This window comes from Zeus faber, assembly GCF_960531495.2.
Source record: "Zeus faber genome assembly, chromosome: 8".
NCBI lineage: Eukaryota > Metazoa > Chordata > Actinopteri > Zeiformes > Zeidae > Zeus > Zeus faber.
In genome coordinates, this window is record NC_137195.1 from 19215071 (window position 1) to 19239746 (window position 24676).

Below are 24676 nucleotides of genomic sequence, written 5' to 3' on the forward strand. Positions count from 1 at the left end.
CAGAGCAATATGGCGGCGACTCAAACATTTCCCAGCGAACCCTTGGAGCGACGGTCGCCGACGTCACATCCGGCAGCTGGCGCGTCCAGCCGCGGTTCGGAACGGAAGGAAACGCGTCCAATCGGCGTCCCGCGGCGGCGGCGGCGGCCATGTTGACCTGTGTGCTCTGCGGCGAGCAGCACCTGTGGGAGGAGGACATGAAGACGCACCTTCTCCTGGCCCACGCCGAGAACCAGGCGAGCTGCCCGCTGTGCTCCTTGTCCGGCGTTTCCTATGACGAGCTGAGCTACCACGTCAACACCGAGCACCGGGAGCCCGGCGGCGGCGGCGGCGGCGGCGGCGGCGGCGGGGCGCCACGCTCCGCGCCCAGTTCGCCCTCCTCCGTCGGGCAAGGCTACAGCGACGGGTCCGCGATTCCTTCCACGTCGTCCAGGGACGGTGGCTCCGAGGCAACGGAGGCGACGCCCCCTCTCGACGAGGCGGCGGCGGAGCCCCGTCGGAGCGGCGCGCCGGGGCCCCCCGGCGGACGGGCCGCGTCCGTCGGCGGAGTCGCCCCTTCGGCGCCGACCTCCCGGGGTCTCGACACCGCCCGCGACGCGGTCAGACGCCGCGTCGAGGAAGGCGGAGGCCGGGCTGCCTTGACAGCAGAGCGACGCAGAGTCAAACACAGGCGGCTGTCGTCACCGCGGAGGGGTAGATAACGGCCGCGGGGGTGGGTGTCACGCGTTTGAAGGGCCGCGGCTGGTGTTGATTTGTGTGTGCTTGTGTTTACGGTTGTAGATGACACGTTTCCTTGCCCCCTGTGTGCCCTGGTCTGCAGCGATGGCTTCACCCTGCAGGAACATGTAGAGCTGCACCTGCAGGAGCAGGACGCACCTGAAGGTAGCCCTCCTAACCCCCACGGCTCCAACCGTCGTGTCAGGACTCCGCAATGTCACAGAGTGGAGTGGAGTAGCGAGCCTTATGATCCTGCTTTTAATTCACGTGTTGGCTGTGCGAGCCCACATGGAAGGCCTGAGACATATTATTGTCTATATTGTCTAAGACACTATTATTGTCTTACTGACGGCCTGGGGGCATTCTTATTTGATAGAAAATTGACAGTCTCACTTTGGTAAAAAATGGCAAAACACCCTGTGTTTTACAATCCTACCCATATCCATCCAAAACTTGCGAAATATCAATTAAACCTCCCCTACACCTTTTGATCACTTAATGATATCATTTCCTGTGCCATAGCAAGGTGATTACTATGATTGTAGTCTGTATCTTATATTGCAGTTCAACATTACAGTTCACATTATTTGTCTATCTATATGCTCACATTGAAGTGAATCCTGCTTGATCAAGCATACATGCAATAGCAGAATACAGTTAGATGTTCTATTGATTAACCAATTCCAGTTGTGTTCAAAAGCAGTTCATAGTAGAACATTCAGCAGTTCATCCTCACCCTCTGTCAATATTTCACTCACAAGTTCAACCCTAGAAGGACATTAGAAATTAAAGGCCAAATGATACTTTACTAAGGCTTAAATGTTGCCCCAGTGGCCTGCCTTTATAAGAGAAGCTGCAGCAGAGTTGTACGTTTTTTTTTTTTTTTTTTTTTTTTTTTTCTAAAGTACAGCTTTCAGTGTGGTTGTGCTTTGAATGGTTATAAAGGACTAGTGCGTGCCCAATTTATTTTTTTTTTTTTTCAGAAGAATTTCCAAGACATTTTAATGGCTCAGTTTAACAAAATGTCAATGATTCATTCCTGTGTTCCACAATGGAAGATGAAACTGCCGGTTAAAGTCATAAACCGCGGAAAGACACGCATGCCCGTTCAAAATTTAAGACTTTATAAGACATTTTAATGGCACAGATTAACAAAATGTCAACGATTCAGTCCTGTGTTCCACAATGGAAGATGAGGTTGCCGGTTAAAAGTCATACACCCGGGAAAGACTCTTTGTGACTCAGTTGCAGAGCCCTTAAGCGCCCCCTGCTGTCTTGCTGTTCGCTGTTCATTAGAAGTATTAATATTACACGTGTCGCGTGTCCAAATTGCACCAAATTGGACACTGCACGTCCTTGGGTCCCCAGCAATACACCAGCCAAGTGTGGAGTAGATCGGATGAACGGTTGGCGAGATAATCGAAGAACATACAGAGATTCCTTGCTTTAGTTAGATGGGATTGTTAGTGGGACATTTTAATGGGGCATGGGTTTAAAAGTAGCAAACCTCTGACGGGGGAAATATAAATTCTTAAAGGTCCTATCAAGTAGAAGAACCCAGTTTCTAGTACCAGTCAAATTTGTATTATTATTGATATGAAATGCAACCAAATTTCCAATCATTTTATTTTTTTATTTTTTATTTTTATGTTTCTCAGGTGCAAGGATGTATGTGTGTCCTATTTGCTCGATAGTGTGTGAGGACAGCTTCATCCTGCAGCAGCATGTGGAAGTACACTTCGATGGCGCGGTGGCAGCCGGCAGCGCAGGTTTGGAGTTTACTGACAACTGGGTCCTTCTGTGATCAAATAATTTCCTCGAACCGGAGACACTGTCATCCATTGCCCTGTAGTGTCATGCAAATCTCACTGTGTTCTTTTTTTTATTTTATTCGTCTGTTTGGGCTTGATTGTAGTGAGCCCTGATTCTGACCTCCGGCTGGCCAGACGGCTACAGCAGGAAGAGGATGAGAAGAGGAGGGGAGCGGGGGTCAAACAGGAGGCGGAGGAGTTCAAAAAGTTGAAGGTGCAGACAAGGCCACAACGCTCACAACCACTTCACACACCCTTGCTCCAGATCTGCTCGTGTTTACGCTCGAAATCTCAATGAGCACCAGAGCCTTTTTATCATCAGGTTTTAAAAAGGCAGATTTTGCCCGCCGCCTCATATTTCTCATTGTGGGCCATGGCGTGTTGGAGAATTCCAAGGAATAACCAAGGCCCCGTCACTCTGCGCAGGACGCGCATGTGATGTTACTCTATCTAGCATGTGGAGTCATGTGTCGCCACGTGGCAGAGGCAACTGTCTCACAGCACAACCTTATGATATGTGCAGGAGACGTTTGGTCTGGACAGAGACGGAGGATACCGCAGGCAGCTGGAGAAAACTATGGAAAAAGCCGTGAGCCGGGGTGTCATGGCCCCCGCAGACTTCCACAACAAGAGGGTGGAGTTGATGGAGTCTCTGGCCTCAGGGGTCGACGACGGCAAAACAAGAACCCAGGGTATGTCGCTGTGTGGAAGGGTTCCTCACACTGAGCTCCTGTATGGTTTTCCAGAAGCCCACAGGAATATAAACACAGATCCAGGGACTTTGTATCCATACGTAGTTACACAGTGACTTTAGTTAATGAACAATTTGATGGGGAAGAGAGTGTTATTGTTTCCAGGTTAACAGCTAGTGGTGGAGGGCTGGTATTAAAATTGTCTTACTTGAACCAAGGCAGGCACTAAATAACCTTTCCCTCACAAAAGCACAAAAGAGTGTGACCTCTGTTAATCATTTGCCCAGTAAGGTTTCCAAAGGATTTCAAAGCCGTCGTTGTGCTATAAGAACATTTCCATATTTGCTGCAGAAGATTGCTGTATAAATATGTTGAATGCAGCAGAATTAACATGATTTTTTGCTTTCCTTTTGAGTTGACACCGCTTTGTTGACTGAAAGTCTGTCATGTGTTGTTATTCACCTGATCACATGCGTCTCCACTATTTGCTTGAGAGCAGTGCCTGCAGAAAATGTGTTGGTTGGGTTCCAACGTTTATATAATTCCTAGAGCAGAGGTTCACAAATTTGGGCCGGACCCTAGGGGTCCTTGAAGGAATTGCAAAATCATGACTATTTATTCATTCTTTATACGTGGTTTTTTTTCCCCACAAACTATACCGTATTTCCTCAGATGTAAACCGATAGTCAAACTGTCGCTGGCGTGGGCTACATAAACAAATAAAAGCCCGCCTTGCTGTAGGCAAGACATAGCAGATCGCTTCTTGGGGTGGATGCCCCTTTCTGAGTGCTCTTGCTCCCGAGTGCTCAAAGCAGGAAGTGGTGTGGTCAAGACAAACAGAAGGCACAAGGCGATGGGAAAACTGCAATTCTTCCGTCGGCTACCACAAGTGCGACTTTTAGGGTAGCTTCTTGCTCTTTTTTTTTTTTTTTTTTTTTTCACCACTCGTGTTTGCATGACATGGCACCCAGACTGAAGTTTGATTTAAAATACATACTAAAATATCATCAAATATACTTTAGAGGGAATTTTATATAAAAGCCTACCTCTAATATAAGCCTGCTTCCAATAAAGGCCTGGTACTGTCTGCAGTTGAGGTAAATAAAGGCCCCTGGTCACTATTTGAGGAAATACGGTATATGTACTCAACTCACTGTACTAACAACACATGACACTGCACAGTGAATGATGTCTCAGGAGGAAAAGTCTGGAGTTCAGTTGTTTTGAGAAGATCCATCTGTGTGTCTTAAACACATGCACCCGTATTTCTTCAGGCACACTGGGAGCCCTGTATGAGCACTTCCAGAGAGCGGCCCGGGACTGCGTTCATGTGTGGCTGAGCGCCGAGACGGACCATTTCTGCTCCTCCGCAGGTGACAGAGGCTGGGGTTGTGGCTACCGAAATCTCCAGATGCTGCTTTCTGCTCTACAGAGAATTGAGACCTTTGCACACTGTCTGCCAGGTAAACCACTGTGCGGTCTGTCAATCTGTGAAGTTCCATTACATTTCTTTACACGTGACAGAAAATTCTAGTTTTTCCCAGCTGTAATTTCTTTGTTCCCCTTGGGGAGGGGGGGGGGCGACATAAAAAAATAAATATATATGACTTAATTCCCATGTTCTTCTATCATCCCAATACCCTGAATATCCCCCCATGGATTAATGAAATTGAAATTTGAGTGTTTGCAGTGAACGTTGCAGTTTCATTTGAACCAAATTTCTGAGGTTTACTTGAGCATGCTCAAGTATCACATGGCCGCTTGTAGCATCTTTTGTCTCAACTTGTTTGTAGTCAGTTTTCATGCTGTGCTGCAGGCATTAGCTGTGCCTATCTCAACAGACTCATTGGTGTAGCAATTGAAATAAGCAAGGTATGCCCACAAGGTATTTAAAAAATAAAAAATAAATCCGTTAAACTTATCTGTTTGTCCAATTACTTCACCTCCACCTCATGGGCTTCCATGTGAATTTTTATTGACACACTGTTGTTGCAGCTGCTCAACAACTACAGAGCAAAACGACACAACGCTCAAAGCAGTGGACCACAGTTGGCAATAGCACTCTGGTTATATATGGACCACTATAAGGCAAAATGCCCCTATGATAAAAATAACACGGGCCCACCAGCAATTTGTACAGCTTTTTACTGTGTTGGAGGTAGTTTCACAGGAATAATACAGTAGAAAACTAGGGCACTAATATTGCTTCAGACAACTAAATCGCTTGAATGTATTTTTAATGGCTGTGATGAAAAAGTGGCCTTTTATTATCCAACAGTTTTAACTCTGCTTTTGATCACCAAAACTTGTTTTTAGGCAGAGTGGCATGTAATATAACCAGTTTCTTATCAGTCCACAAGCTGGCTTTATTCGGGAACTCACGTTACTAAGCGTTTCGAGTATATAAGCTGAGTTAGTCAACCAGTTTTTAGGTTCACAAGACATGAACAAGTGCATGCAATCTTCTAAATAGAGTTAAAACTAACCTACATGGTATCCCCTTGCCCCACCCCCCTCGTAGATCCAAGGTCCCTTCCTTGGCTTTGAACAGGAATAGACAGGAAAATAAACCTATTAAAGCATCCCCTTTTAGCGGTTGCTACTGTAAAACCCAAACTCCAGATGATGTGCTTTATGTTATTGGGTGTTCCCATTGGGGTTTGTTTTGTTTGTTTTTTAACCCTCCAAGTCATAGCTAAATGCTTTTGCTCCGTCTCTTCTTCGTCCTCAGCGGGGCCGGTCCCCGGTGTTCCGCGGCTGCAGAGCATGATTGAGGCGGCCTGGAAGGACGGGATGGACCCGCAGGGCGCGTCCCATTTCAACCACCGTTTGCAGGGCACGCGGGCCTGGATCGGAGCTACAGAGATCTACGCTCTCCTCACCTCGCTGGGAGTCAGGTCCGGATCAGACTGCAACCTAGAACTTAGTAAATAGAGGGTCACCTCATTCTTCCGACACCTTGGTGAATTTCAGCCTTTCCGTTGGGACGGGTTGTGTGTACACAGGGCCCGCATCACAGATTTCCATAAGCCCACCGGCCCGGGAGACACCCATCCCAGGCTGTTTGAATGGGTGAAAGATTACTTCTCAGAGTCCTTTAGAGGCGCCAGGCTGCCGCCTCGGGTGGTTCGAACCTCTCAGCCCCCCCTTTACCTGCAGCACCAAGGTAAACATCATTACTGATTTAGAAAAATTATGGATAATATCAGGCGGATAGAATAACGGATAGAATAACTGCTCACAACTGGAACAAGTTGTGAGCAGTTACTGATTCGGTGTCTACAGCTTGGTTTGGACGTAACCTTTGCCTCTTGCCTCAGGTCACAGCCGCACCATCGTGGGTGTGGAGGAGAGAAAGAATGGGAGCATTTGTCTGCTGATCGTCGACCCCGGCTGGTCACCTTCAGACGCCAGGAAGCTGCTGAGCCAGCACACTGCCCCTGCCGCCGTGCGCCGTGTCAGGAGGCTCCCGGGCACCATGAAGCACAAACAGTACCAGGTGGTGGCGGTGGACGGGGTTCTGTCTCCAGAGGACAAACGGGTGAGTCTGTCTTTCAGCCGTTCCCACTTATGAAGGGGAGAAAATAGAATGGCCCTTCAAGGCATTTTGACTGTTATTTGAGTGGCATGTTAACCTTTCCTCTACATATACAGTTAAGTACACCGTTTATAACATTGAAAGTTGCCAAAACACTGGGACGTAATCCTACTTGCAACGGTTGTCTTCACATATTGCGCTAAAGAAGAAGCCATGAGGCTTGTTTGGCTCATGTTTGCCACTTCATAGTCCTTTTGGTTAAATAAAAACAAATCCTGACGTTGAATGTATAAACATTCTTGGTTGAGTGTAAAAACCCTGACTGTGTGGATAAGCCAAACTTTATCTGTTTCTATTATTTTTGTGTTTTTTGTTTAGATCCGCATACAGAGTTCGGGAACATTGCAAGCTGAAAGGATTCCATGAACACAGGATGGAGATGTTTTATTTGATGTTTTTATTGTGAATATATATATATATATATATATATATATATATATATATATATATATATATACACACACTTTTTTTTACTCTTTGTAACAGGTATTTTTGATTTAATAAATTATATATTGTTACACTTTTACCAAACGTCTGTATCATTGGTGTCATTGAGCTGCGCTCTCACATGATTCACATCAACTGGTGTCAGGGAACCCACTGTTCCTAAATAGATTATTCTGACCACACAAGGATAGATGAGCTTTTAGTGACATTTATCTGACTTCCTGTCATAAACACTGTCTTTTATGAAACACAAAGAGACAATGTGATCATGTCAACTTTACAAAACTTGGCTTGTAAAGTGAATTGACTCATAATTGACTTGTAATTCTACCTATCTGTGAAAATTGTACCACGGCAGGTGAATCACCAAGAATCCCCTGTGGATGGGGCAAATCAACACACAAATAACATTCTGCAGGTGTTGCGCAAAATGTGTACAAAATTCTCTTTCAATGCTTGGAGAACCTTCACATTTTAAACAAGAGAATAATTACAAATATCTAAATTGTGGTAATTAATCATTAATTTTATTCGGGAATTTGAATATCAATGGGGGCTCTGAATGTCGTCATTTGTTTACAATGCAATGTTCTTTTCACTGCCCATGGATTGTGCACAGGGCAGCAGGACAGTGCACTGGAAGTGGAGGAAGTGGTGAAAAATGTTACATGATTCAGTATTTGTTTACATTTTGCCTTTTTTTTTTCCACTCTGTGTGCTTTTATAATCACTCTCGGTGACTTGATACCAACCGCAGTCATATTTGCTTACAGTCTTGTGGGTAAACTTGTGCGTTGAACAGTTCACATCAGCAGTGGTAGAAGATGTAGACCGACTCAAACCTGTTTACTGTGCGCAAAAGCACAAATACCCCCAAGTAAGTACAGCTTTGACCTTTCCATTTCAGTAAAATTACTTGTCATATCCAGTGTCCTGATATAACTATCCCTATAGTCTATTATGCGGCAAAAAGTGCATGTGGTACCTTTTGTTCTGCAGTGCTCATGCGTATCCTGGCAATCATTTACAAAACACAGTACATATCCTTTTTTTTTTTTGTACTCTATTATAGGAGATGGTTTATTTTTTTAAGATTTATTTCCCTTGGACGAAGCTTTTGACAATTATAATTATAAATCCAGAGTCGAGTAAATGAAACCCACATATTTTATTTAAAAATGTGGTGGGGTAGTGGTCCAAAGTCCCAAAACGCAATAGAAATTGGAAGTGAGTGCAGATGCTCGAAAGTGTACTCTAGTACTTCGTTACTTTCCACCACTGAAAATCATACTTAACCTAGTCGTACGCAACGCCAATGATTTCAAGTTGCGCAATCCGACCACTTGCAGAGTGCAAGCCATGTGCGCCGCTGCAAAAGAGGTGCGGCCTTATTTACCCGAATGCGGAGGCGCGGGCGAGGCGTTTCATTGGGGTGGGGACGGCAGTGAGGATAAAAGCCACCGGGGAGGGGAGTCCCGCTTCCAGCATCCGACAGATGAGCGCGGCAGGTAAGAGAGCGCCACGAACACGTCGCGCCGAGAACCGACTCGACCCCCCTCCCTCGGCGATATCGCGAGAGTACACGTTATTAGCGGCAGGGGATGTGGAGGAGATGGTGTATTTGAAATTGAACCACCTGTAAAGCTGAAGAATTTGTTGGGTTTTATTGCTGTTGTTGTTTTTTGTTGTTGTTGTTTAAGTCGGGCAAACACCCCCCCACCCCGTAGGTTTAATGACATTTTTTGTTCATGTTTTATTTCACACCACTCGACCCGCGCGGCTACTAACAAAGACGTTTCCTGGGAGCGAGGGTGCGCAGCCTCTCGCCGCCGAGACGCAACTTTTCCCGTTCGCCGCGGGGGGGACAGTCAGACATCTCTGGGAGGTCGATTGAACATCTTTTATTCGTGGGAGCACGGAGCGAACCAAACGGGAACGAACGGGGGAGACGGTTCCCAAAATCCTGGCGGGGGAATACTTTTCAGTGAATACGAATAAAGTCATCTTACAATATATATAGATTTTTTTTTTGGGGGGGGGGGGGGGTGTTGTCAAATAAAGTTAAAGACATGTATGTGTGGATTGGCTTACGGCAGCCACCCTCCCTCAATTTTAACGGACACGTCGCGATTGAGTAAACTCCTGCAGTTGCCCGGTGACCCCCCCCCCCCCCCCCGACGCACCGTGCCGCTGTGCGACACCGCCGAGCCACGACATGCGTCCCCACCCGGTCCGTTTCAGGTCCTCATGGATCCCACCGAGGAACACGCGAGCGACGGCTTCAAGTTGGTGCCGCACAGGGGCTTCAACCTGATCAACGGGATCCACGATCCGGCTGAGGTGGACCGGATCCACGGCTGGGACGTCAGAGACTCGGACGTGTTCGTCATCACTTATCCCAAGTCAGGTGAGGAGGCGGCGGCGGGGACGGCGGAGAGCGACTTTGTTTTTTGTTTTTTGTTTTTGTTTTACCGATTGGCCTGTGCAGTGTGAGGCGGAAGGCAGGTGGAGATCTCAGCTGTTGATGTGTCCGTTGTTTAAAATCCCGCACGCCTTGCCCGCATCACATGGAATGCGGCGGGCCCTGTTTGGCGTTTGTTTTGGCAGCAGGTAACCCAGCACCGCGCTTTGGACGTTACGGTACACCGACAGTGTGTAATCTCGGAGCAGCCACACACAGCCTGCTTGTTTCCACCTGGGGCCAGGTGACTTCACCTAAAGTTGGTGTCATGAACCCGCATACAAAACACTGACATCCTGAGCTTTCAGCAACGCACCGATAAAGGTCCCACTCCGCGTTTACTCATCCAGAAGCAGCTGCGGCGAAGCCTTAACTAATCCTAGACAGTGGTGGAGACAGCGAAGCGGAGGAGGGAATGTCTGAAACCGAGGCCAATGTTGGACGTGATTACGATGAATCATCCCCAGATAAAGAACAAGGAGAAAATACACAGGTTGAAATTGAGGCGTTGTCGGCGGAATGGAGACGGAGCAGGGTCACCCATGACTGACCACGAAGTTCAAGGCATTGACGAAAAGTGGCTAAAATATCACGTCAAAACAGCTTCGCTCTTTTGCTTTTTTTTTTTTTTTTTTGAACATTTAATTCAACGCATTGCCACGCCCAACGCGTGACACTAAAACACAATCTTTTAATCACTTTTAACCGTGAAGGTCTCTTGTAGACACTCGTCAGGTTTGAAGTCGATCCGATAAATCGCGTAGGAGGAGTTCGCAAAAGTACGAAGCATAAAAATGCCCAGAAAGTGAATAAAATGACACTTTTAATCAAATATGGCCGACTTCCTGGTGTGTGTGTGTGTGTGTGTGTGTGTGTGTGTGTGTGTGTGTGTGTGTGTGTGTGTGTTCAAAATATATATATTTCTTTAAGTCTAGTGACGTAACATGTTCCCAATTTTGTACGTTTTTGTCGAAAAAAGTGAAAAGATTAGATTTCTTTTGAAAGTTTAAAAAGGGAAGTGGCCGGCCATTTTACCACGCCCATGCACGGGACCCATAGAATATCAAATGACTTACAGTGTGCAAAGCTTTGTGAGTTTTTCGAGTATGTTAAGGCCCCCCTCACACATTCTGCAGGACGAGGGCCCTGATTAAAGCGACAAGCGGCGACGAGCAGGGCCCCCGCACAATGCGCATGCCGGGCATACTGGCGGGATGCAGCACCGCACTTCCGCGGACGTAAGATGTTATTTTCCGCGTGGAGTGCGTGGTGCTGGACATGACGTATTGCACCTTTTGTATCCATTCCCGTGTCCACTATGTGTTGCTACAGAACACGGACCCAGCCTGCATTATGTTGCTGTCTATGAAGCGCAGACCATACAATTGAAACTTAACGATGTTTGTCGTACAAGGCCCTAACCCTAAACCCTTACCCTTTTCATAACTTTTAACCGTGAAGGTCTCTTGTAGACACTCGTCAAGGTTTGAAGTCGATCCGATAAATCGCGTAGGAGGAGTTCGCAAAAGTACGAAGCATAAAAATGCCCAGAAAGTGAATAAAATGACACTTTTAATCAAATATGGCCGACTTCCTGGTGTGTGTGTGTGTGTGTGTGTGTGTGTGTGTGTGTGTGTGTGTGTGTGTGTGTGTGTGTGTGTGTGTTCAAAATATATATATTTCTTTAAGTCTAGTGACGTAACATGTTCCCAATTTTGTAAGTTTTTGTCGGAAAAAAGTGAAAAGATTAGATTTTTTTTGAAAGTTTAAAAAGGGAAGTGGCCGGCCATTTTACCACGCCCATGCACGGGACCCATAGAATATCAAATGACTTGTTTTGTTAAGGCCCCCCTCACACATTCTGCAGGACGAGGGCCCTGATTCAAGCGGCGACGAGCGGGGCCCCCGCACAATGCGCATGCCGGGCGTACTGGCGGGATGCAGCACCGCACTTCCGCGGACGTAAGATGTTATTTTCCGCGTGGAGTGCGTGGCGCTGGACATGACGTATTGCACCTTTTGTATCCATTCCCGTGTCCACTATGTGTTGCCAGAGAACACGGACCCAGCCTGCATTATGTTGCTGTCTATGAAGCGCAGACCATACAACTGAAACTTAACGATGTTTGTCTTACAAGGCTTACCAGCAGGTGGCGCTGTGGCCATTACTCATTATTGGCTCGTAAACGTCTTCAAGCCGAGGCTCTTATGCGCATTTTAAGTTTGAGGCAGATTTGACAATATTCAGTCGAGTTGCACACCACTTCCTGTTATTTGGTGAAACATGGAATGCCAGTGTGGAACATGTCCTCATTTCTGGGGGCGATGTCTGTGCCAAACTTCGTGAATGTCGGAGCAACTATATCCAGACTAATACCTGCTACGCATTAGGGGGCGCTCTGGAGCCCGCTTATTCATGACTGGTTGGATGCGAGTGACATTTGTCATCATCATCATGTCGAGGCCAGTGGGGCAGCTCGTCATAATGAATGTTAATTGTGCCAAATCTGCCCCTCATCAAATGCAAGACAAAGAATACATGTGTAAGATATTAAAAACATGCCAGGCCAGCAAATAAAAAAAACAAAACATGCACGTTATGGCCAGTTTGATGAATAATTAATTATTATTTATTAATAATTATTGTGTGCTTTGTAATGTAATCCGAGTGGTGTAACATCAAGGAAAACCTGCCCCAAAAATACGGAAACATCTGGTGATGTTTGTGATGATGGTCAGTGGCATGATGATCTGTTGAAATAATTTCTTCATGAGGTTAAATGTGCATGTCTCACAATTTTGAGGTGACTTTAATAGCACCGTCCATTTCTGTCCAAAACCGTATAAATTGGTTAAAATACAAGGGTTAACCGTTGCAGATTTTGGAAAATGATGCCAGCGCTCAACCCTCTTCTCCCCCTGGTGAAATGAGGAACTTGCTCCGATTCTAGGAACCATTTGGATGCAGCAGATTCTCCGTCTCATAGAAGCCAAGGGGGACATCGATGCCACCAGAGAAGAACTCAACAGCGATTCGGTACCCTGGATCGAACTCATTGGCAAAGGGAAGGAGTTTGAGGAGGCTCCGTCCCCGAGGCTGCGGGTCTCCCATCTACAGTACAAGTTCATGCCTCTCGCTCTCAGCCAGAAGAAGGGCAAAGTCTGTTTACCCTCCGTGTGTTTCCTTTTGAAATGTTACTTTGGGTGATCGTTCGCTCAAAGCGCGTCGACGTCCAATAGGTCTAAAGTCTGCGCCGCCTCTCTTCCAGGTGATCTACGTGGTGAGGAATCCAAAAGACGTCCTCGTTTCCTACTTCCACTTCCACAAAGTTGCCACCATGCTCGAAACGCCGAAGGACTTCAACGACTTCTTTGAGAAATTCATGAGAGGAGATGGTGAGAGCAAAGTAATGCAATACAAGCGCGGTTCTTGTGGTGTTTGGACGTAGCCGACTAAGTGCTAATAAACACATTTCATTGCAGTTTACGGGAACTGCTGGTTTGAGCACATCAAGATGTGGCACTCTCACAAAGATGATATGAATATCCTGTTCATCACGTATGAAGAGATGATTCAAGTAGGAACTGATGTTATCTTTTATTTCTACGTGCTGATGGATCGCTGGCCGTGTGTGTGACAAGCATCAGCTCTATAAATGGCTAATTAGATTTGCATGAGGAAATTCTATTGCGGCGCAAAGCATGTGCAACCCCGTGTGTTTCCACCCACCCAGGACCTCCAGACGGCGGTGGAGAAGATCTCAAGGTTCCTTGGCAAGCAGCTGACTCGAGACCAGTTGGCCAGCGTAGTCGAGCACAGCACCTTCAGGAACATGAAGCGGATCCCGCAGGCCAACTACGAGCTGATTTCGGGGGAACTGCTGGACCACCAAAAGGGCTCGTTCATGAGGAAAGGTGAGGCCGGCCCGGGATCTCAGATGTGCAGCTTGAATAAAAACTAAACACACATGCTTACTGAAAGAGTGAAGCCGTTTGGGTCACTGTCTCTCTCTCTCCTTCCTTCCCATCTACTGTGAATAATAGGCACCATTGGTGACTGGATGAGCCATTTCACCGTTGCTCAGAATGAAAGATTTGACAAAGTCTTTCAGGAGGAGATGGAGGGCTTCCCCCTGCCTTTCATCTGGGACATTCGTGTGAAGCCTTCGTCCTCCAAATGAAGACAAAACTAAGTGCTGGGTTCTTTTCTTTGATACATTTACCTTTTTATACTCATTTTCCTTCTTTATTATATATATATATATATATATATATATATATATATATATATATATATATATAAACTATGGCTTCTAATCACGAGCATGTCATATATATTTGGGGTGTCATGATTATCCAAATCCAGAATTGGATTTGATTTTAATTTCACGATTCGATTCTCAAATTAAACAAATTTTCAGCACTCACGGCTTTTCCATTGGTCGACTATAGTCTTGATTTGTAAAGGGAAAAAAAAATGTTTCTCAATAAGTAACTTTTATTTGAATATTAAAAATGATAAAAAACGAATGAGAATATTTAAACAACACAACTAAACTGTTAAGAGCTTAAGCAAAACTAGACTTTAGAATAATTAACAACAAATTGATTATTACACTCCTTTTAAAATACTCACCAAAATAAGCGCAGAAAAACAGATGCTATTTTTGCCACAGGGCAACACTGGTCATAAAAGGCAAATTACCACCTGCAGCTCAGTGATCTTTTCTCCAAACTAAGCAAATAACAAAAAAAAAAAAAAACTCTAGATGTATTTCATTTACTCAGTTTCCTAATGCTGCTCTGCTTTGCTGCAGATCACTCCTGAAAAAACCCCGCCCGTGTTCTCAACGTCCGGTGGCAAAAGCCCCGCGGCCCTGCAGGGTCCACGAGCCGGTGGTTGGGAACCTCTGCACTCGAGGACATTCCCTTGACGAAGATTGGGTTTATTTCCCACTTTCATCGCCACGACAGTGCAATTACTGGGTATTCTGTTCAAAGACGCACCTTCCCTTGTACACACTGTGAAACGCCGTAGGTGAGGGGGACGCGCCGGTGTGTCGCGCGTCTCCGCTAATGTGGACTCGGCACACCGTTACCGGGAACATGCCTCTCTAATGTGCATTCACTGTGCAACACACGGGATGAACTGCTATTGAACTTCGTTATTTTTTTGTAACATTTGAATTCCATTCCTGGAGCCCGAGTGCCAGGTGGGCGGGTGTGTTGTGTGTTGAGGGATGCGGCGCTGCGGACCCCTTCGCGGAGCTGACCGCACTAGACCCGATCCGAGCTGCAGTCGACCTCGCAGGGGGGCCCATACCCTCCAACGCACACTCCATTTGTTAACCGGAAAATGGCAACCATGTCAGACAATGCCAACCTTGTCAGACAATACCAACCACAAAAAAAGCGGAGAGAACCGCGAACCTGCTTGTGATTTCGAAATCGAACTAATTTCTATCGATTTTTGAATCGGAGTCGTGACACCCCTCATATTTATTTTACACACACACACACACACACACAATTAAAACCACCACTAATAACCACCAATATTGTGTCGATCCACCTCGTGCTGGCAATACAGCGCCGACCGGTCGAGTCATGGATGCCACAAGACCTCTGAAGGTGTCCTGTGGTATATGCACCAAGATGTTCGCAGATCCTTTAAATCCTGTAGGTTGTGAGGTGGGGCCCCCATGGATCAGGCTTGTTGTTCCAGCACCTTCCAAACATGCTCGATCGGCTTGAGAGCTGGTTGATTTGGAGGCCAAGTCAACAGCTTGAACTCTTTGTCATGTTGCTCAAACATTTCCTAAACAATTTTTGCAGTGTGGCATTATCCGGCTGAAAGAGGCCACTGCCATCAGGGAATACCGTTGCCATGAAGGGGTGTACCTGGTCTGCAACAGTGTTTAGAAAGGTGGTACGTGAGATACGACCCATGAATGCCAGGACCCAAGGTGTCCAAGCAGAACATTGCCAAGAGCATCACACTGCCTCCTCCAGCTTGCCTTCTTCCCATGGTGCATCCTGGTACCATCTCTTCTCTGGGTAAGCAACGCACATTGGCGGCGGACAGGGGTCAACATGGGCATTCTGACCGATCTGCGGCTACGCAGCCCCGTACGCAGCAAGCTGTGACGCACTGTGTTCTGACACCTTTCGATCATAGCAGCATTAACTTTTTCAGCAGTTTGTGCAACAGTAGTTCTTCTGGGGGATCGTACCAGACATGCTAGCCATCGCTCCCTACGTGCGTCAATGAGCCCATGGTCGTCTATGACCCTGTCGGCGGTTCACCGGTTGTCCTTCCCTGGACCACTTTTGGTAGGTAGTAACCACTGCACACCAGGAACGCCCCACAAGACCTGTTGTTTTGGAGATGCTCTGACCCAGTCGTCTAGCCATCACAATTTGGCCCTTGTCAAAGCCGCTCAGATCCTTACGTTCCCATTTTTTCTGCTTCCAACATCTTCACAGGTGCCATTGGAACAAGATGTTATTCACTTCACCTGTCAGTAATTTTAGTGTGTGTGTGTGTGGCAAAAATATGAAAACATTTGGTTGACTGGAAATTGTTAGTCCCCTGCACCCCCTGCTTTGATATGTACTCTAAATTCAGTGTATTTATTTTGTAAAAGTGATTTTATAATTTCAATTAGTTCATCTGTTCAGACTTATTGCAAGTACATATTTGGAATGCATTTAATTATCAATTTGTTACATGTTATGGTAGGATATTTACAGTAACTTGAGTTTAGGTCAAGGTCATCTGAGTCTGACAATTGTTTGGCATGAATTGCATAAAACTGTAGTGAGTTGTCAACGAAAAGCAGTTAACAGCTTAAAATGTTAATTATGTATTACAACTTGTGGGCATATAAATGTTGCTCAGCGTTCACGTTCCAAATGACTGCTGCCCTCTGGTGGCCAAAATTAGGTTTCCGCGTGTCTGGTGCAACAGGTCACCATCGGAGCAAGTTGAACATAAAATGGTTCAATTTAAACGGATTGTGTCGAAATTGATAAGTAAACGCAATAAAGTATATCGTCTTTTGTAAAGATTTACATCCCAACTGCTGTTCAGTGTCCATCTTTAAAAAATAAACCACTTCTGCTGCTGGGATTGGCCAAGTCGTGGTATTCCCATGATACGCAAGGAGAATTATGCAAAAGTCCCTTTTGTCCCGTTCTTTCATTAATCCTCGTCGCTGCCCATGTCTAAAGGGTCAAAGTCTGGATCATCTTCATCCAAGTCGAGGTCATCGATGTCCTGGAACAGGGACTCGTCCACTTCCACGTTGTTTCCAGCTGGAACAAGAAGAATGACTTTTTCAATATTATTGGTGAATTACAAATGACAAATAATGTCACTACAAATTTGTCATGATTGAGAAATTAAAGGAGTCTGTATATCGTTTCTCCAATGGAAAAGATGTGCTATGAGATGTTGGACAGTGACAGACCATAACTTAATAAATCTAATTGTTTTCTGTTCAACAGAATTATAATTTGGAATTACAATTTTAATAATTGGTGGACAACTATGCACACTCTTCAGTATTTAACTTTGTATTAATGCTCAGTTTTGGCAAAACCAGTAAACAAATGGTATCTTTGCATTCCTCGTGTTTACACTGTACATGCCGACACAAAAAACCTTACCATCTTCAAGGAACTGAATATCAGACGTGTCAAGATTGTGGTCCCTCTCAAAGAGCTGTTTACCTGGTAGGAAACGGGGTTTTTTTAAGTTCATATATTCATAGAGGATCAAGTCAACAAAAAAAAAAAAAATCTATTTTTGTCGTAGCAAGCTCGGCCGATGACAGCGAGTGGTCAAATCCGGGGATTTACCAGTGAGTTTAGTTTTCCCCGTTTGCTCCTCCTCCTTCTGTCTTTTCTTCCTCAGGTCTGCCATGTCACTCTCAAATGTGGCTTTCCACGCCAGGAAGTTTTCAATGGTGACCACGGTGCCTTGGAAAGCCACCTGTGACAGACACAAAGTATTAGCTCCGTAACTGTAGATGTATAGGTTGGGCTTCAGTTGAAAAGTAAATTTTTAATACACAGCCCAAGGTATATATTCGGGGTTTATTCGGGCTTCACAAAATTAAATTACTTTACTTTTTTGAAGCACTATTTTTTCATTTGAGGACTTCACACGCACACACGTTAAGTGAATAACATTTATCATCTTGTTCCCAATGGCACCTGGCACAGGTTAGATACTGTATATTAGGCAGCAAGTGAACAGTCAGTTCCTGAAGTTGATGAGTTGGAAGCAGGAAAAATGGGAAGCGTAAGGATCTGAGTGACTTTGACAAGCGCCAAATTGCGGTGACTAGTTGACTGGGTCAGAGCACCTCCAAACCAGCAGGTCTTGTGGGGTGTTCCCGGTATCCAGTGGTTAGTCCCTAACAAAAGTTGTCCAAGGAAGGACAACGGGTGAACTAGCGACAGGGTCATGGGCGCTCGAGGCTCGTTGATGTGAGTGGGGAGCTAGCCCGTCTGGTCCCATCCCACAGAAGAGCTACTGGAGCACAAATTCCTGAAAAACATAATGCTTGCTATGATAGAAATGTGTCAGAACACACAGTGCATCGTATTTCCCATATGGACCCCTGTCCACCGAAAGCGCCTACAATGGGCCCGTGAGCGTCGGAACTGAACCATGGCGCAATGGAAGAAGGTGGCCTCGTCTGATGAATCAGATTTTCTTTTACATCATGTGGTTGGCCGGGTGCGTGTGCGTTGTTTGTGTGTGTGTGTGTGTGTGTGTGTGTGTGTGTAATATATATATATATATATATATATATATATATATATATATTGTTGGATGTAGTATAGCGTACAAAATGGCGGCTGATAGAAATGACTGGGCATTTTACTTAAAATGGCGCCCAACATATAAAATGTCTCTTTATGACATCTCTCATCCAAATAGCCTAATGACGACTTGCCAAATAACCTTTATGACGACTGGCCTAGGAGGAACTATATAGGAGCGTGTCACACGCTCTCTCTCTCGCTTGGTCGCTCTCGCTTTGGGCTCGTCTCTTGGTCTTTGTCATTGTGCCAATAAAGGATCCATTATGCATCGCATCCGTCTCCATCTTATTGAAGAACCTCCCGACATCAACCAACCTGGGAGGGATCGGTTTCCCAGATCCCAACAGTTTATATATATAAAAATATAACATTTGGATTAAAATCACACTTCTCTGGCATAATCCAAAAATATTATGTTACGATTTGAAGCCTTTTCAAGCACTTCAACACAAACTGGGCTATTTCCAAGGTATTCCAGTACTTACATTTCTGAGGATGAAATTCAAGCATCTCGAGGACCTAGTAAGAACCCTGTGTATATGAATATTTCCAGCCTTTTCCTTGGTTTTGCATTAAATAGCCACAGAATAGAAGCAAAAAGAACATCTGAAAACATCAGTATATTTTGTGCCCATCTTTGCTATGCATACCTTCTCAGCCTCCTCCGCCTCCTTATCTTTCCGCTTTTTATCTTCTTCACGTCTATTTTTGATCTGGTCGACAACTTCGTTCAACTTCTCCTGAACGGCCGTGACTAAAGTGAAAATCATCACCATGCCCAGGTTTTCTTCTGCCTGCAACATATTCAGGAAGTTGATTCCACATAGGGGCATGGGGAATGCGTGTTCAGGTGCCGCGGACAGAAGGGTGCAGACCTGTTGCTGCAGCAACGCCAAGACGTCCTCCGCGTCTCCATCCTCCAGATTCTCCTGGGAGAAGATCTCCCACAGCGGGGGCTCATCAGGGTACTTCTCCACATAGGTGAACTTCAATGTTGTTTCAACCGCTAGGGGGAAAAAGGCATTTTTAAGTTAAGGGTGTTGCTTAACACTTGACTGCTTTTCCTCAATATCCACTACCTGCATCTCATACTATCCAATATTCTGTGTGGACATTTTGGGCTTCTCATATGTTTAAGATAAGATAGAAGAACATTTACCCTACATAACTCCTGGAAATTGTGTAATACTCTTTAACATCGCCATAGATCTTTCAAACTCAAATTTTAACCAGGAGTTTTGTAGAGAGCTGGGATTCAGGCTAAATAATGAACAGATCCACAGTAAACGGCCATCGCTGAACCAACAGCTCCCATTTTGTCTGATTACTGTGTTAATTAGGGGCTTTCATTTACATACTTTCATCATTGTCCCCTGCATCTGACGTTACAGTGATGGTGAAGCTGGTGGGCTCCTCTGAGAGCACTGAAAGAGAAATATAAATGTTGTTAGGCAGAATTTGGCAAAAAACAAAAAAAATACAAGCATTCTAATACATCAGTGACATGGCTGAATTAACTTACAATATCAAGTATGATGCATATGTATTGAATCCCCTTATTGATATTAGACTGACATAAAATTCTATTAGGCTACTTGTTTATGATTTAAAATTAAAGATTTTTTTATTCATCACATGCAGTCAAACAAGACTGCAAAACAAAGTAGGACAAAAAAAAAAATTCTGAATAAGAAAAAAAAAAGGCAAAAGATAAAAAAGATCTGTAATGATCATAATATGCATGTATGTAGAGCATATGTACAGTGCAGAGCATGTACAGTGTTCATAACAGCTATAATAATTGCATCACAAGTTATTAATAAATGAATACACCCAGAATCGTGATTGTGGCGCCGCCCCTTGCGGCCGCCTGCGTGTGCACCTCGTGTCGATTATGCACATTTTAGTATTTTTAGAGCTTATAGAGCGTAATCACCGGGTGTCATGACATTGCACTGCATATATGTATGACTGTATGTATATGTATGTGACAAATATTCTCTTGAACTTGGACTTGAATAATAAATTAATACACACTATTAAGCTAATTGGTTAAACATGTGGTCATAAACATTGGTTGGTTCTGGTATATCATTTTTAAAAAATGTGAAAAAAAAACCTTTACGATATTAATGTAGGATGAGTGTCTATGAAGGGAGCAGTTCAGGCTGGCAGTAGGGTTGCCAAATGCCCCGTATTAGCTGGGATGTCCCCAATATTGGTTTGTCCCATACGGGACCTCCCTTCTCCTGTATTTTCACTGCTACTTTACTCTGATCACCAGACAGCACTCTTACAGATCCTAGATCTGATATAACAGCAGTAGCAGTTCATCTGCTGATCACACCACAGGTAATCCAATCTGGTCGGCACCAGCAGGTCTTGTGGGGTGTTCCCGGTATCCAGTGGTTAGTCCCTAACAAAAGTTGTCCAAGGAAGGACAACAGGTGAACTAGCGACAGGGTCATGGGCGCTTGAGGCTCGTTGATGTGAGTGGGGAGCTAGCCCGTCTGGTCCCATCCCACAGAAGAGCTACTGGAGCACAAATTCCTGAAAAACATAATGCTTGCTATGATAGAAATGTGTCAGAACACACAGTGCATCGTAGCACATGCCCAAAGTACCCATGCGGACCCCTGTCCACCGAAAGCGCCTACAATGGGCACCTGAGTGTCAGAACTGAACCATGGAGCAATGGAAGAAGGTGGCCTCTTCCGATGAATCACATTTTCTTTTACATCATGTGGATGGTCGGGTGCGTGTGCGTTGTTTACCTGGGTAAGAGATAGCACCAGGATGCACTATGGGAAGAAGGGGAGGACTATTCAGAGGTCAAAGCTGTTTTGGCGGCATGAGGGGGAGCTACACAATATTAGACGGGTGGTTTAATATATCTATATCTATCTATCTATCTATCTATCTATCTATCTATCTATATCTATATCTATATCTATATATATATCTATCAGTTGTACGTATAGCGTAAATGCACTAATTCATGAAAAAAAAGATTCTTAAGTCTGGTGTTGTTTGGTTGGTTTGGCATGTGCAAATATGGACAAACATACAAAAAAGAAAAGTATGTACAGATACAACAAACAATGGGAAGCAAAAAAGACATGGGTTAAGCCTGTCAGTGGTGACCCGACGAAAGCCTTCTATACTTTATGCCGTCGGGAATTCTCAGGTGGTCATGGAGGTGAGAATGACCTCACTCAGCATGCTTCCACAGAAATGCACAAGAAGGCCACACTAGCTAAAGGTGAAAGCAATATCGGTGCATTCTTTGTGACATCTTCTGCGGAAAACGACAAAACCGTGGCAAGTGAAGCCTCGTTGTGTACGATACGGTTAAACAGGGACTCTGCAACAGCACCGACTGTCTTGTTAAACTAAACCGTGCTTTGTGTCATGACTCAAACGTTGTGAAGAAGATGCACTCGAAGAGCAAAAGCTGAGATGATTACAATTAATGTTTTAGGACCAAAGACCGTGTGGGATATTTTGGATGATCTGTCCCTGACCAAAGGTGAGCTTGTATATTTCTCAGTTGCCACCGATGCCCTAAACAAAGGGAAATAGAAGAATGTTTGCGTGAGATATTTCTCTGTGTCTGATGGAATGCAGTGCAAGTTACTCAACTTTCATGAAGGCAGTAATAAAAACTGGAAATGGCATACTTCAAGCTCCGATTAAATGTCTGGAAAAGCATGAACTGGTTATTAGACACATCTCAGCCTAGTATGCAGGAGATAGTGCCAATGTCAACTGTGGAAAACACCACTCTGTTTACCAGTTAATGAGCAGTGCCAACGATAATATTCTGAAACTCTTTGCCCAGCTCACATAGCTGTAACAACATAACACCTGTAAGCACACCTGCGATCAGCTGTCAGCAGATATTGGGTCAATTGTTTTAAAGGTCGAGAGCCATTTTTCAGTATCTGCTTCCCGAAGAGGAACTTTTTTGCCTTTGTTGACATCGAGTGGCATGAAATTCTGCGTCATGTTGGCACACGATTGCTCTCTCTTCATTTAGTTGTCGATTGTCTCCTGCAAAGCTCTCTTACTTCATACTTCAGGTCCCTTGTCCCCCTGTCCTCTGGCACTGAAGAGGATTTTGCAGGATGAAGAAAAAACTGGAGCTGCAGAAGAGTAGCTGTTTTTTTCACCCCCACAACAGGGGTTGAGTTTTTGCCCAACTCACCAAAAAGCTGGAGGAAATAAAGCTCTGCATCACAGATGTTTATGTGGAAGCCGAAAGGTCAAAATGAAGATGCTTCAGCAGAAACAGGCTGCCTTTTTGCCTACCAGACCAAGCAGCTGATTGACAAACAAGTGCCAGCACAAAGGCCAGCACAATCGGCCTCCGTGAGGAGCTCTCCTTCACCGACCTGGAGCAGGTGGTGGCTGCCCTCAAAATGAAGAGACGGTCAGTACGGACCAGCTCTATGAAGAGTTTTGTGTGGGCCGGGTGGAAATACAGAAAGCCGGACAGGATACCACGAAATCCACCAGTGAGAAGTGAGCCAGTTTTCCAAAACATAGGGAAAGCCAACCTGATCAACATCTTCCGGATGGTCTCATTTGTCCTCGGTGTACTAGGCTAAAATTACTTTGCAGAGAGTGTTTGGTCAGACACAAGAAAGAGACGCCGCAACAATGATCAAAAATGATCTTCAAGCATCTGTGACTAGTCACGTAAGGACTTTCTCTCTGGCTGTGCACAAGGACAAGGCACTGCTTGAATCAGTCGAGAGCAGCAAACTATTTCCAATTGAATATGAATATGAATATGAATATACACTGTATCCTCGCAGCAACAAAAAAATATTCCAATTGTATAAGAACATGAATATACATTGTATGTGGCACCGTTCAAAATGTGGTAGTGAGAAAGTTGGCAAGCCTAGCTGGCAGTGAGGCGGCCAGTCAGCTAACTAGCTAGCAGGTTAGTTAGAGCTGGCCCGCTTTTAATATCCCAGACCCTGACCTGTGAAGGAGTCCGGGTAGATCGACTCTATCGCCTCCAGCTCGTTCCTCTGCTCCTCGGCGTAATCTGTCATGTTCCGCTCGCTTCGTTTGCACATAAGCCGGTTCAAATCAAACCATCCCCGCGACCCGTGTGCGTGGTCCGCCAGCGATCGATGACCTCGTGGATCCGCACGCCGGGCTTGATCGGTTGACACTTCACTCCGAATCGATTGGACGTTGCTTTAACAACCTGCGTGGCGGTACAATTAAAAATGCGGAAATATATTTGCGGGAGGCTCGTCGCAGCTGGAGCTTGTACTGTATTGTCTGTTGTTGGTTTAAAAAACAAAAACAAAACAGAAATAGGAAAACCCCACAGGGTGCATTTTCTGACGTCGACTTGTTTAGCCTGAAAGAGGACAACCCCCTTCAAATGACGCTGAGTTCCGGGGGAACTCGGAAACCGCTATTTCCGGGGTCGCTACTCACTTCCCCAATACACGCGTTCCATTGGAACGTCACATAAAAACGTCAGAGTACTTCGGCTCGAAATTAGGCGAATCGAAATAAAAACCGACGCGACTCCGCCTCTGTTCACTGTTAGCTGTCGCTGTTATCTTGTCAACTCGGGCCAGAGCGATCTGCCCCGATGTTCCGATTTAAAATTGCCGTTCTTTGCTCTTTTCTAAATAAGAGAATGGATTTCCTCCGAGTTCAGACGGGATTGGAACGCAGCATCATAACTGTTTTCTTTTATTCTAACAATTTGAGCCCAAGACACAATGAATAAGTTCTGCCGTTTTATTGCGGGAATATGGATGGATGGTTGTAAATTGCATGAAAAACGTTTTTTTATTAATTAACGACTGTATACATCAATTATAGAATTTTCTTTTATATATATATATATATATATATATATATGACATATGATATTACATTTCACTGCATATATGTATGGAAGTATGTATATGTATGTGACAAATAAAAATCTTGAATAAAAAAATCTTGAATCTTGACACAACAAAAATGGTTTATATATATATATATATAAAAAAAAATATATATATAAAAACTTATATATATATATATATATATATATACATATATATATATATACACCATTTTTGTTGTGTCA

General features: G+C 44.8%; 3 protein-coding genes across 3 annotated transcripts; 2 read left to right on the forward strand and 1 right to left on the reverse strand.

Annotated features, from left to right (window-relative positions):
• Positions 1–136: 136 nt before the first annotated feature.
• On the forward strand, positions 137–7256 carry zufsp (zinc finger containing ubiquitin peptidase 1). Its single transcript, XM_080005903.1, has 10 exons — positions 137–693; positions 781–882; positions 2376–2486; positions 2633–2742; positions 3052–3220; positions 4495–4683; positions 5952–6117; positions 6226–6386; positions 6541–6761; positions 7137–7256. Exons 1-10 carry the CDS (start codon positions 150–152, stop codon positions 7182–7184), a joined length of 1821 nt encoding a protein of 606 aa, XP_079862029.1. The 5' UTR covers positions 137–149; the 3' UTR covers positions 7185–7256.
• Positions 7257–9512: 2256 nt separating this feature from the next.
• LOC307233478 (amine sulfotransferase-like) lies at positions 9513–13907 on the forward strand (the record flags this gene model as incomplete). The annotated part of the gene is made up of 6 exons (XM_080004814.1): positions 9513–9672; positions 12678–12886; positions 12996–13122; positions 13210–13304; positions 13461–13641; positions 13771–13907. 6 exons carry the CDS (start codon positions 9513–9515, stop codon positions 13905–13907), a joined length of 909 nt encoding a protein of 302 aa, XP_079860940.1.
• A 2503-nt stretch (positions 13908–16410) lies between these two features.
• On the reverse strand, positions 16411–23698 carry rwdd1 (RWD domain containing 1). The gene is made up of 7 exons (XM_080005155.1): positions 23558–23698; positions 19923–19988; positions 19440–19570; positions 19215–19358; positions 17590–17722; positions 17398–17460; positions 16411–17043 (listed from the first exon to the last, which is right to left on the reverse strand). Exons 1-7 carry the CDS (start codon positions 23652–23654, stop codon positions 16931–16933), a joined length of 747 nt encoding a protein of 248 aa, XP_079861281.1. The 5' UTR covers positions 23655–23698; the 3' UTR covers positions 16411–16930.
• Between the last annotated feature and the right edge of the window lie 978 nt (positions 23699–24676).